Source organism: Pituophis catenifer, unplaced genomic scaffold (assembly GCF_029215685.1).
Source record: "Pituophis catenifer annectens isolate HBS135680 unplaced genomic scaffold, rPitCat1.0.hap2 SCAF_1, whole genome shotgun sequence".
NCBI lineage: Eukaryota > Metazoa > Chordata > Lepidosauria > Squamata > Colubridae > Pituophis > Pituophis catenifer.
The window spans coordinates 130,799,754-130,813,895 of record NW_027256881.1 but is presented as its reverse complement, the minus strand read 5'-3'; the positions used below and the strand labels follow the sequence as shown (position 1 = coordinate 130,813,895).

General features: G+C 34.4%; 1 protein-coding gene across 1 annotated transcript in view; it reads left to right on the top strand.

Moving 5' to 3' along the window:
• The window catches only part of MYT1L (myelin transcription factor 1 like), a 302,946-nt gene that overhangs the window by 170,285 nt on the left and 118,519 nt on the right, over positions 1-14,142 (top strand). Inside the window, exons 3-5 of the mRNA XM_070955078.1 lie at positions 9,798-9,852; positions 10,038-10,071; positions 10,372-10,434. Of these exons, the coding sequence (XP_070811179.1) occupies positions 9,798-9,852; positions 10,038-10,071; positions 10,372-10,434 (152 nt within the window). The remainder of the gene's footprint in view (positions 1-9,797; positions 9,853-10,037; positions 10,072-10,371; positions 10,435-14,142) is intronic.

Sequence of the window (14,142 nt, the reverse complement as noted above, 5' to 3'; positions counted from 1 at the left end):
TACATATTCTGACAGCCGCTAGAATTTCCTTTGCCCAGTATTGGAAAGAAAAACAAATACCACCTCAAGAACATGTTATTGGAAAAATATTGGAGTGCGCCGAAATGAACAAATTGACTTCAGAAATTAATGACAGAGAAGATTCAGAATTTTATAGCGTGTGGGACATGTGGTACGAATGGATGGGGGAAAGAAATAAAGAAGGTAATAGAGATTAAATTTTAACTAATTAACAAAATCTATATGAATAGTATTAGATTTAGTCTTAGAGAGTTGAGCACTATTATTTTTAAGTGTTTGAAATTAAATCTAGCTTCAAGAAACAATATCAACACAAGACAAGCAATAATGCATGTAGATGTATATATGTATATAATTGCACCAATGAACCGAAAATGTACCGATTGTATCACTATATGTTATAATAAAATCAAATTTAAAAAAAAATAAAAATAAAAAAATAAAGCATTGACTTTCAATCACATGACCGCAGGGATGGTACAATGATTGTAACTTCGAAGGCAGGTTGTAAGTCACTTTTTCTGAGGCCTCCATAATTTTGAACTGTCATTAAATGAATGGTTGTAAGTCAAGGACTGTTTATATGGAATTCTGAAACAGTTCAAGATCTTGGGAACGGTTAGCTAATGATTCATAATATGCCATTTAACATTTCAATTCTTCTATCTTCCAAATATTTTTAATAATGTTTTCTACAATCATACTATCTCATTTATAAGTGTGTTTATGTGTGTATGCCTTTAGTGTAATTTTTTTTTACTGAGGTATATAAAAAGCATTCTAAATAGTTAGGTATGAATCAGCTGTACATTCATTATTCATGAAACCAGATTTCATCAGATTATTAGTTCTGAACTTGGTCTGTTCTTCACTTAATCAGGGTGTTATAGTCCTTTTCGAATGCTGAAACAGCAATTGCTTACATAATATCCTAAGAATTAGAAATTGCTACTAATATAGTATTTATGTTAAATAGCCTCTTCATAACCAAAGCCGAGGGGGAAACTAGGTCACAGAAAATATAATAAAAACAGAGATTACAGGACTATTGACATTCTTATGTCAAAAGCTGTTTAAGTCATCACTAATTCCCACCACAATAGCAAAATATTTCCCTCTGGTTTCTTTCGGTTGCCATTTTAATATATGATTTATATTCATTATCTTGCTATAGATAGTTCAGTTTATCTAATGCAGGCAGCAGACGGGCATTTTGGAGGGCTAATGACATGTATGACATTGGAGAAATACAGCTGAATGAATGACCCTTGGTTAATATAACTAATAGCATTGCATCTAGGAATGTGTTAATAATAATAATAATAATAATAATAATAATAATAATAATAATAATAATAATAATAATAATAATAATAATAAACAACAAACTGCAGTTTGGTTTGTTAGATGCTTTGTTCTCTTTTTCAGCTCTGTCTGTTGAAGAGCAAAATGCAAAAAGTGCTAGTTTCTTCAGGTTTGAAATTCACATTTTATGTTGGGGTAAATAATTTCCTAAGGTAGTTTTAAATTAATGAAAAGTAGCTTTAGTCTCAGTCTTTTGAGTTAGACCAGATCAGGAAAACAAAACCATCACAGCTACTGTTATGGAGCTCTGTTTTATTGTTATAAAACAATAAAGTGCTACAATGGAATCTTGAAAACATAATGACATAGCTTGCTGTTCCTTTCTCTTATACCAAAGAATGTAAGTTACCAATTTATAATACCTTGGTAAGACCACACTTGGAATATTGTCACCATGATATAAAAAAGATGTTGAGAGTCTAGAAAGTGTGCAGGGAAGAGCAACAAAGATGATTGGGGGACTGAGATATAAAACATATGAAAAATGGTTGCAGGAATTGGGTATGTCTAATTTAATGAAAAGAAGGACTAGAGGTGATATGATAGCAGTGTTCCCCTTTTCAGGTGGATCTTCTTTTTTTTTCCTTAATGGCTGGTATATTCCTTCTTAAAGATTATTCCTCTTCTTTTAGAGGAGAACGGTTGTAATGGCTGTAATTGGATTAAAAAGGGGTTGTAATATAGTACTTAAAAGAACTGTATTATATTAGTCCGTGATAATATAAGTCACTTCAGCTTTGTTAGTCTAATTTTTGGCTCTCTGTGGTTATGATTTGCTCCTTGTACTTTTTTGTGCTTACCTAAGAGATCTCGTGTTAATAGTTACTGGAGATATTTTATTAAGTATAATAGTGAATAGTTTCAAGTATGAATCTGTGGTGTGACTTTCACAGAAAATGGTAGTTTCTGAAAAGTAATATATAATGTGGATTTAGATGGACAAATACATTTTGAAAGACTCTGTTACAACTGATTCGTCTGAAGTTATTCTACTTTGAACCTAGAAGTAAAGGAGCATATAAAATACTTAAACTTGCAAAGAAACTTTTCTCCTAAATGTAAAATAAATAGTATGTTTTGTACATACTTATATACATGTATATAAGACAACATTGTAATATGTATTCATTCCTCCTCTATATTAACTGGGTTTTGTTTTTTGTTTTTTGCTTTTTTAAGGTAATACATCTTTCTTTACTTTTTCTGAATTTTTATAAAGTTTTACCATCCATAGCTGTCAGCACTGTAAATTTTATAGAGGATTATGCATGACTGATAGGGAAAAATCATGATTGATAACTAAATATTGGTAACAAAGAAATATGAACCCAGAGTGTTATAGTCACTTAATGTATTAGGCCCTCAAAAATAATAAAATACTTTTAGAAATATGAAAAATGTGCTCTGAATATATTTTATTCATTTATTATAGCAAATTATGTAGCTCACATTTCACAGTTGCAATTCTAGGTGTTAAAATGAAGGAAAACAGATGAGGAAAAACAATGGCAGCCAAAGACAAATGCTTCCAGTCAAAAATATGCAGATAGACCTCAACTTACAATAGTTTATTTAGTGTCTGTTCAAAGCTACAACAGCGTTGAAAAAAAATAATAATTTACAATCATTCCTCACACTAATAACTTTTGCAGCATCCCCTCAGCCATGTGATCAGAATTTGGGAACTTGGCAACTGGCATGTACTTACACCAGTTGGAGCATCCTGGGGTCATATGGTTACCATTTGAAATCTTCCCAGCTGGCTTCCAACAAGCAAAGTCAATGGGGGGGGGACCCAGATTTGCTTAATTATTGTATAATTCACAATGACCCTGATTCGTTTATTCACTGTGGCAAAAAAAGTTTGTAAAATCAAGCGTGTCTCACTTAACAACTATTTGTAAGGAAATTCTGGTCATCGAGACTCATCCCTTCTTTTCTACACATGTCATGATGTTACATGTATACCCAGCAGGGTTAGAGCTTTCTGTGCAGTGGTGTAATGCTGCTTTTGTCATTCTGACAAAAAAACCAAGAGGTAAATGGGGGAGGGGGGAGAGGAAATCTATTCTTTTTCTTATTTCGTCATACTAGTTTAAACTGCATTGAATTAGTTTTTAAAAAATTATTTGACAATCTCAAATATCATAAGATTTATGACATAATTATTAAGAAAAAGTAACTTTAAAAAAATCCAACACCAGAAATCGATTGCAGAAAGAAATAATTTTAGAGCTGTTTAAATTTTACAAGCAATACTTGTATGAATGTTGATACTCACCCAGTCACATATTCATATACTTACTGGTATTAATCTAAGACAGGCAATTATAAAAATTTATTGGCATAAAAAATATTAAATGAACCTTTGCTTTTGTTTTTCTTGAATATTCTTATTTAAAAATATATTTTAAAAATATTTTATTTTTAAAAAATAAAATAAAATAAAATTGGAAAGTATCTCCTTGCTCCCTTTGAAAATTTTTCTATCTTTTGGTGAGAAGCAGGGAAGGAAGACCTAATTAGACCTAATTTAGTGAAAGCACATATCCTCTGAAGGCAATCTAGCAGATCCAAAATAAGAGACAGTGGATAGTGATCTTGAATTGTTACTGGACTGAGAAGTTTAAAGTTCTGAATAAGTGTTAAAGAAAAATTATCTTTTTTATTGTTAGAAAAGAGCCAGCTCAGTCTACCGTAGCCAAAAATTAAAAGTGTTAATCTTTTCAGATTAACAAATTTCATTAAAAGGCATCAGATTTCATGAGTTGCAACTCACTTCAAGAGATACCTAGAGTTACCATATAGGATTTAAAGTGGGATGAGGTGATTATATAGAAGAGACAAATTTAAAAACCTCTCATTTAAAACCCATTCTGCATGTTGAGATTTTTAAGGTAGCCTGGAACCACTTAACATCGGAGTTCAGAATCTTTCATTCAATTGCTCTAATGAAGTTTATTTTATTTTATTAAAAGGGGCTAATTTGAAATCTGTAAAAGGCTTTGATATTATTTTGTTTTTGTTTAGAGTCATGATGTCAAACTTGTGTCCAGTAATTCTTTTGCACAAAGTTTGTCCTGTTTGTTCTAATCTTCTATGCAAAATTATTGGGGTTGTAATGGTGCTATTGATGTAAGAGCAAAGTAGACATTTGAGTTTGTTGCAGTATTTGATTGCCACATTAACAAGACTCTTCTGTTGTATTTTGTTGCTTGTGAGAATCTGCTTTAGATGGTTTCTGCATGGTAAGTGGGAGCCTGCCACCCAGTGCCTAAAAAAATGGTGCGTCATTATCAGATGTAGGCTGTAGCTTATTAATAATGCATTGATTTGTGAGGTGTAGTTGACAATTTGTTCTATTTTTATTTTATTTTTTGGTCTATTTTTTTAATATGGCCTCCCTTGGAATTGATCTGTCTATTGAATTGTCTGTTGATCTGGTTGGGTGGATAACTGATGTCATTGTTTTAGAAAAAGAACAATGCTGCAGATGTGGAAGATGAAAAAATATTTTCTTCAAGTTGTTGTCTAAAAATTTTTTTAAAGGTGCTACTTTTGAGCACTCAGGATATCGCCTTCTGGCTTAGATCTGGGCTTCAGGCAACCACTTGATAGCAAAGTCAAGTTATGCTTGAGGTGGAGGCAAAAATCACAGCTTCATCTTGGCAAATTTTGCATATTTTCCTGGCAAGGAAGGAAGTGAAGAGCAGTGCAGAAGAGGGGATGAAACTGTTAAATACCTGCAACTGCTGTTGGCCTTTTGTCAAGGGAGATAAAGGGTCACTGGTTCCAGTTTATATCAGAATCATGTCTTTGTAGCTAATCTGTGTCCAAAACAATTGAAGAGTGCAGGGAAGTACCATGTTTTCCCAAAAATAATAATATAGGACGGTCTTATATTATTTTTTGCTCCAAAAGATGCATTAGGGCTTATTTTCTGGTTAGGTCTTATTTTGGAGGAAATATGGTACTAAATACATCCATCTGGCTGACAATCTTAACTGGGGCTTATTTTGGGGGTAGGGCTTATATTACCCTACCTGAAAAATCATGCTAGGACTTATTTTCCAGTTTGGTCCTATTTTTGGGGAAACAGGGTAGTCATATATAGTTGCAATATATCTTTCTCTGGATAGTTATTTTCAGCCCCAAAAGGAGGTTGTGTGTTGTATGATTGTGTATGATTTCTTTCTGTTCTGCCATTGATTATCTCCAATTGCATAACAGTTGTGTGTACAATCCCAGCTGCTATACAATCATCGTATCTATGAAATTAGTAGCCACCCCTATGCACTAATAGTTGGACTTCCATGCCAATGGAGGCACAAAGGCTAATAGGGATTATAAAATGTAATTGCCTGCTATTGGAAGTCCAAAGTCTTCTTAATTAATTGAGGGGGGAGAGCTGCTGAACTCCTGTGAAGTTTCTCAAACTCAGGGTGTTGGAGTGGTTTAGATGTTTACTCACTAGGTGTCCTAGATCGGTTCAGGTATGCAACTTTCTAGCTGATTCAGAGCAAGGAAGCTTAGCAAGGCAAGTACAGCACAAAAGAAACACATTCTCAGGTGTCATCTTTGTTGTTTCTTCGCTGAACATAGGGATATTTTCATTGTCTCCTTTTGTATGGACTGCATGCCACTGTTGTGCAAGGAGGCAATGGGGGGTGGGTGAGAAGCCCAAAGAAAGCCTGTGAAATCATCTTCGGTTATTTCCCTTGTCCCTCATCTTCTCTAGCCTGCCATTAATCATCATGCAATGTTGAATGACTCTCTCAAGGTTTTTGATGAGCGTTGTCATACTAATTCATCCCCCAGTTCATCAGAAAAGCCTTCCTAAAACTGGTCGATCAGGGCAAAATCAATCCAGTACATATCCCTGATATACAACTGAAAAATACTGCTGAATACTCATGTTTTCCTCCTGATTAGCAGTTGCTTTCCTGGTGGAATTGTCAAAGGCAGCTCTGAACTTTTATATAAAATTGTGATTGCTATCTAGTAAAGTATCATTGGCATCTGCTTGCTCGTTTCAAAACTAAGAATGAACACCACCTTAGTCCAAGTTGTACCACCATGAACACCGAGCATTGAAAGTTAGGGAACTGGTCCTGCATCCCCCACTCCTGAAATGTACTGTGCAGCTCATGGTTGAGATAAATTCTGCCCGGAATACTATATTAACTACACAAAGAGTTTGAAGTCAGGATGTAAGAAGGAAAAAGACTGAGTATATCCAAACATATAAGGAGGAAAAGAGTAAGCTATGGAGGCAAGGACTAAGCCAAGGGTGTTCTCAGGCCAGAGTCCTAGTTGTGTAAACACTCAACAAGTCCTCAGATTCAAGCAGCAAGAAAAATTATCCATGAATTCATGGGAAGAGTGGAAAGAAAAAACTATGCATTTGAATTACTGCAATTGTAAAAGGTTCATCCTAATAATGGACAATCAACACTTTTGTTTAGCTCCAGTCTTCCTTGCAATTTGTATTTATATTTAGTTGAGTTGTGATTCTAAGATTGCTGTTAAGTCCTAGTCCACACATCAAGTTTTGTGGTGTACAGTCTGAAGATCTCTGATTTATCACCAATTTCTGATCAGGACAGCTTGAGCTTTTTTGAAACATTAGGAACTGTCACCAGAAGAGGTTCCTCACTTCTGTATAACAAATGCAGTGCTGAAGGCATGGCAATTGAGAGAAGCTATTAAAAAGTAGAAATATGGAGTAATATTATCCTACAAGAAGCTTGTTCTCAATGGGTTATGGCAGGGGTGTCAAACTCGTGGCCCATGGTCTGGATGCGTCATATGCTGGCCCCGCCCCACCCAGTTTAGCGAAGGGGGAAAAAGTCCCGATACGTCACATGACGCTGCTGTGACGCTGCGAGTTTGGGACCCCTGGGTTAAGGAATAGCAAACCACTGAAAAATTATACCTACATTGTTGGTTTTACAGTAGAAAGAAACACCTTTTTTTGCATTTTAGATATTCTCCTTCCCAATGTTTGTAAATAATGTTCTCTTAGTTACAAAGCAGAAGGTGGTGTTCTTAAGACTGTGCCAACGTTGGCAATTAATTTCAGCTTTAGAGAAGTTTGTAAGCTGTTGAGAATTACAGAATTGTTCAGCTCTTATTTTCCTGAGAAAATATAAACTTGATCATTGTAGGAAAAAAAATCCTAATCCATGCAAAATAATAAATTATGTATTTTTCAGGACCTATAAAACTCCTATACAATTGTACAAGTTTTTAAGTTGTCCAGGGCATATAACCAGATGAGAGGGAACAAAAAAAGAAATACAGAAAATAAGGCTGGATGTTTAAGACATCAGGTTTTAACTATTGAACTAGCATAACAGACAACATGTGTAAATGCTAAGTTTTCAAGCCACTGGGACAAAGCACTTTCAATACTCTTGAAAGATACAGATAATCTTTGATTTACAACCACAACTGAGCCCAACATTTTTGTTGTTAAGTAAGGCAGTTGTTAAGTGAATTGCACCTCATTTTACGACCTTTCTTGCCACAGTTGTTGAGTGAATCACTGCAATTGTTAAATTAGTAACATGGTAGTTAAGTGAATCTGGCTTTCCCTATTGACTTTGCTTGTCAGAAGTTGGCTAGGAAGGTTACAAATGGCGATCACATGACCCCTAGACAGTGCAACTGTCCTAAATACATAACAGTTGCCAAGTGCTCAAATTTGGATCACATGACCATGGGGATGCTGCAACAGTCATAAGTGTAAAATATGGCCATAAGTCCCTTTTTTTTCAGTGCTGTTGTAACTTTGAGTGGTCACTAAATGAATGGCTGTAAGTAGAGGATTACATGTACATATTTATTTTCATCACTATTCCAGAGTGCTGGGTTATAATTCTATAGAGAAAGGCAAGAACAGAGAAAAAGATAGACATTCAGAAGTTAGAATTTATAGCTACACTATCCCTCTTGTAAAAGTTTGGAAAGTGCCTATAAGGATTACTCTTGTGCCCATTAACTTCCTAAGGAGAGATTTAAAACTCTCCCAACCCTGTAGCCCTTATTAAGACGGCTGAGAGTGAGGTGAACTCTTTGTTGTATTGGCAGGACCAGCACAAAAATAAAAAAAAATTCAGTAGGAAAGCAAAATTCAACCGTTGTAGCTGTTACAATCAAGATGCTCAGATCTGAGAACCCAAATCAAGGTTACCCTTATCACCTGTTCCTAAGCTTAGAGTTTAACAAGTCATAATTTAAATCTCATTGTCAGGCTGCTTTAATAAATGTCAAGAAATCCACCATACCATTATGCATTGACCATAGGTATTATGGTCATATATTATTGAAGCATTGTAACCATTTCTGAAACAATGGAAAAGCCATCAAATCTGCAAAATGTTTCAAAATCCTACAAAGCACTATACTTCAGTGTGCAAATCTGCTTCAGCGGAGTTTGACCAATGCTTTCTCAAATCAAAGCAGCCTCTCAAAGTTTTGCATAGTCCTAACACAAATATAGTTGTAAAACATAATGATAAGTAATACAGCATAACAGCCAACTGCTACACTGAATGCCTTCAAAATAACCTCTCTGATGGTGAACTATTAAATCCGGTATTTAAAATAATTTTAAACTGGTCAAACATGAGCCATAATGAGTGTTTTCTTTTAAAAGGTCGATCATCTATATACAGTAATCTTTAATCTGCTGTGTGCTTTAACGACAACCCAGTCATGCTTTTATGCTGATAAAAATAGAATGTACACTGATATTTGTGATGAGTGGAATTTCTAAACAGAAAGGGAAAACCTTTCTGTTTAGAAACTTTTCTATAAATTAAAAAAGGAAAACTTTTTACTTTTAAATTATTTACAATGCATACGGTAGATATGTAAGAATAATTTATTTAGATATTTATAGTAGACAGATTCTTTCTTTTTCCTCTAGTAAAAACCCAGAAGATATATCAAATCTCAATATCCCATTGTGTTTCTCCTTTCTTCTTTTGCAAAAAAATAAAAAAATCTTGTTTGAAAGTCTCCCAGTACAGTATGGCAGAGAACCGACCTCAGTTTCACGTTGCAAAAAAATCAGTTATATTCTGCCAATGTTGGGTTGTCATTAAAGAAAGTGTGAATGAAGGAATCTACTGTTCTTTTTTAAAAAAAAAAAATGCATAAAAGAGTTGTGAAAGGGAGCACACACAGTTAATGTAAGAAATTACCCGGTGGGCTTTTGTTCTCAAATAAATATTGAGAGCTTTTCTGAAAAAAAAAATCCCCTTCAGTGCAGGCTGTTTACTTGCAGGATAAAATGGAATTAAAATATTGTCAATAAATTGTGCATGAGAGCCTGTATCTGTCTGTGCATTGATAGTCTGTGCATGCAGGATAAGAGCATTGACTGCCTGCTAATCTATTCCCAGATGGAGGTGGAGGCAGACGAGAAGCGCCATCGCACACGGTCCAAAGGTGTTCGAGGTACGTCTCTTGCTTCAGTAAATCACTCAAGGCCCCTGCTCAGGGTGACCTTCATCCTCCAGAATCTCTTTGCATGATGCATGGTGACCCTTGCTTTTTTACAGCCTTTTTGGGCAATTTTCAGCAGGAGGGGGGAGTACTTGTAATAGATGATAAATTTTTATATATTTTCCATCTCTCTGCAGTTCCCGTGGAACCAGCCATACAAGAGCTGTTCAGGTTAGTGTGCTGAGTGTAAAATGTATCCCCATTAGCAATTTAGAAAATTCATGTCTTTTAATGGGTATAATGCACTTTCAAGTTCATTGGTGGCTTGCTCATGCCCTGCTGCACTGATGAAATTAATTCCCCTGGGATTTGCTAATAAAAAGCATTCCCTCCTCCCTTTTCCCTTCAGTTATTTGATTTCTCTTTCTCTCTCTTTGTTGCCCTCCATCTCTGTAACACCTATCGCCTGCATTTAATACAATTTCTATGCAGCATGTAGAAACCTTTATAATTAATTCATTTTTTTTATAGCTGCCCAACTCCTGGCTGTGATGGCAGTGGTCATGTTAGTGGCAAATATGCAAGACACAGAAGGTAATGTGCATGTGTATGTGTGAGATTGTGTGCTAGTGATGGATTAAACTGAAGGCATCTAATAAGCAAGTTCCCTGACTTGACTGCCTTAATGACCTAGTCGTAAGGGCTGGAAACCGATAGTATAGTCAAGAAATTCTTTTGCACTTGCATTCTGCCCCTGCTTCTTTGCACTTAATTGCAGTCTCATTTTATCCTATCGTTCTAATCATTTACTTTCTCTCCCAGAAATTGAGATCTTACAATACAATCAAAGAAGGAAATGCAAGTTGGCCTTTTCAAACTTTTTGATCAAATTTATTTCTGATTAGACATATTAATCATACTGGCAACCCCTGGATGTCAGCACCATAAAATATCCTTTATTTGAAGACATTCCTACTTCTCCTTTACCGTTAGGCAGGGTATGCAATTCTTGCGAATTTATATAGCAAATTAAAACATGATTACTGACATTTTTTTTCCAGTCAGCATGACTACTGTCATTTAATCTGGTTCCTAAGCTAAATAAAAACACAGGCTTTTCAGAACATAAAGTTCAGGGATAGGTTTACATTACAAAGAAAATATCTAGGAAACACCACCGAATGCCACAGATTTGATCAGAATTAAAATAATTAATCACTAATATAATTCTGAATTACAAATTTGTGATTGTTATTCATGTTATAGTTTCACCATGTTTTATATAGATGATTATATTATTTGTAAGTTTGCGGAGCAACATTTTTATTTCTGTATTTTAAGTAAAGGAGTGTAGATGATTTCAGAAGAATGGTTTTGATATATGCCTAATTCACACACCAAATGCACATTTATGCTGCCTGCTTATCACAGAAGTGCCAAACCCTAATCCTATAAGATTGAAAGCTGCCTTCAAATTTTTCAAAAGACCGAAATTATAAAGACAACAAGTGGCAGCTCTACTGACTATGAAGTTTAATGCATATAGATTTATGGATATTAATGGGTAAAAATACTTTTAACACAGGATTGGATCATAAAGTAGTGCTTATTCTCTAAGTGTTTTCCAACTATTTTATTTCGATTCATGGATATTATTAACTCCTCAGTGCATCAGGTCTTGATACAATTTCTTTCAAGCTATATTTCAAAGTCTTGCAGTTAGAGCAATTAAAACTAAATTTAGGGGATAGAGTTTCTCCATTTTCAAGTCATAGCGCATGCTAAGATCTATTTGTCATTGCAGGTGGGTAAAGTTGCCAGAAAGGATGCCTATGAAATTTTGCTATGCATTTTCCATTAGTTTGATTTTTGTGTCTAAACATTGAACAGAGTAGTCATGCATACATAATTTGGGTATAGAATATGCTATGTGTCTCAGCTTCATCCTTGCTTTTACATTAACAATGGCCATATTTTTTGCAAAAAAGCATTGAAGAGTACATTGATTTGAGCATGAAATCAAAATTATTTCTATCATGCACATTAATATGTATATCGGGGTGGGTTCTACTTACTTTTACTACCAGTTCGCAATGGGGCCGTGCACAGAAGCTTCTTGATGATGTCAGGGTTGGTGGGCGGAGCCTCCCACCGGTTTTACTACCGGTTCTATAGAACCGGTCCGAACTGGGGGCAACCCACTACTGATGTATATGTAGTATCCCAGATGTTCATCAGTTTCTAATATCTATATGCATATTGTATTAAAGGAATCAATAAAACCCCAATCCTGTAATAAACTACACTAATGCACTAATGTTTAAAATCTCTAACTTCAATGGAATTTAAGGAGTTGGGATGGAAGGATGGAATGAATAAAGAAAGTAATACAAACTTTGATGACTGTACATCCTTAACCACAAATTGTTTTGAAGTAACTACCATGATACACAATCCAGTCCTACAAAAGCAGTACAAAGTTTTTAAGACAACGACCCTAGTTAAGACATATAATGGAAGCATAGTTATAAGTTATATGCAGATAAATACATTTGCTCCTTGGAGTACTAAGAATAATTTGAATAAAATGAACTGATATTTATTTTTTATACTCTGAATCATGGCGTAAAAAGACACAATAACCCAAAATCCAAACAAATTCTGCAGACAGGCGAACTATATTCTTCGTTGCATGACAGTTTTTAATTCATTTTCAAGTGAATGCAAGAAAAAGACCTGAAGATATTGTTGCTCAGCATGAGATTTAGAGTCAGTGCTTGCAAGGAAATTGGAAAGAGCAGCGGTGCCCCGATTCCATGCTTCTTATGTATATAACTCAGTTCTGCTCAGACATGATAACCATGCAGTCTAACTATGATACGATAGTTCTAGGCCAATCCCATTTGATATCACTGAGGGCAAGTGATATAAATCCTTTATGGTATAAACGATTTCATACAATCAGAATTATGGAATGGAAAGGAATGTCTTTTTAGACATTGTCAAAATGTTTGTGAAAAAAATGGGATAATTTTGCCTCAGAGCTACAGGCTTAGAAGATACAACTTTTTTTGCACAGAGTCAATCTTCTGTAACTCGTTTTTTCTGTTTTCTGCCTCCCTGCTAATGTAGCCTTGATATCTGTTTCTGGGATTTGATGATCTTAAGGGTAATGCTGAAATAAAGATGCATCTCCTAAATAATACATAATATTTGTGAACAGTACAACCATTTAGGATCCAACAAGTCTGCATTTTTTTCAATATCTTGGGAGTTTTTAAAAACTCTGTATAATTTTTAAACTATACCCTATTATTTATTCAGCTTTTTTAAAAAATTATACCCCACCTTGAAGACTGCCTTTCCAAACACAATCTGAAAGGAAAATTGTTTATTTTATTTTATTTCATTTTATAGGTAGGTATAGTAGTACAAAAAATCCCGATTCATTGAGTTAGAAGAGACATACATTTACTTAATTCTGTTTTTGCTGACTATATTTTTGTCCGCTCACAACCACTATAATAATGATTAATTTGTACAATTAAATCTTACTTCTGACAAACTCTAAAATCAAGCTATTTGTTGAATTACATTACCATGTGAATTTTTGAAGAATTCTTAAAATTAAGTGCTATTCTTTCATTTAAAATAAGTTAGGTGAGGTTTCCAAAGATTTTAAAATATAACATATGGTTGCAGAAGATGGAAAAGCAATTTGAGGGTACAACTATTTTCCATTTAGGGGTTTTGTAATAGAGATTAGATTCATTTGCAGATGTGATTTTACTTTTTTGACACAATTCTGCTACATCAATACATGACCAGACTAAAGCTGTTAATTAAATGAAATTTGAGGACATTTCATCAGACTATTTGGAGAAGGACCAATGGGGGGATGGGATGGACCTGGCTGTTAACAAACTCTAATTATCAGTTATGTCCATAGAACAGACCCCTTATTAATATGACTACAAAAAGAAGTTCTCAGTTACAATTTTTAATGTAATATTTGTTTTAAATAATATTTTTAATCAATATATTGCAAATACCTCTTTGTTCTCAGTATTACTTTACATTTGTAGAAAATGTATAAGCAATTCATATAAAAGGAAACAAAATTACATCAGTATACCCATTTTTTATGTCCTAAATTAGTGCTTCCTCCTATTGTTCTTGTGATTTCTATATTTTTTTTAAAACTCTACTTCTATATGTTCTTCACTCTCCCTTCTCACTAAGGTGATATGGGTGGCCATGTACATCTAATAAATGAAGTAAATCTCTCCCTCCGTTTTCTGA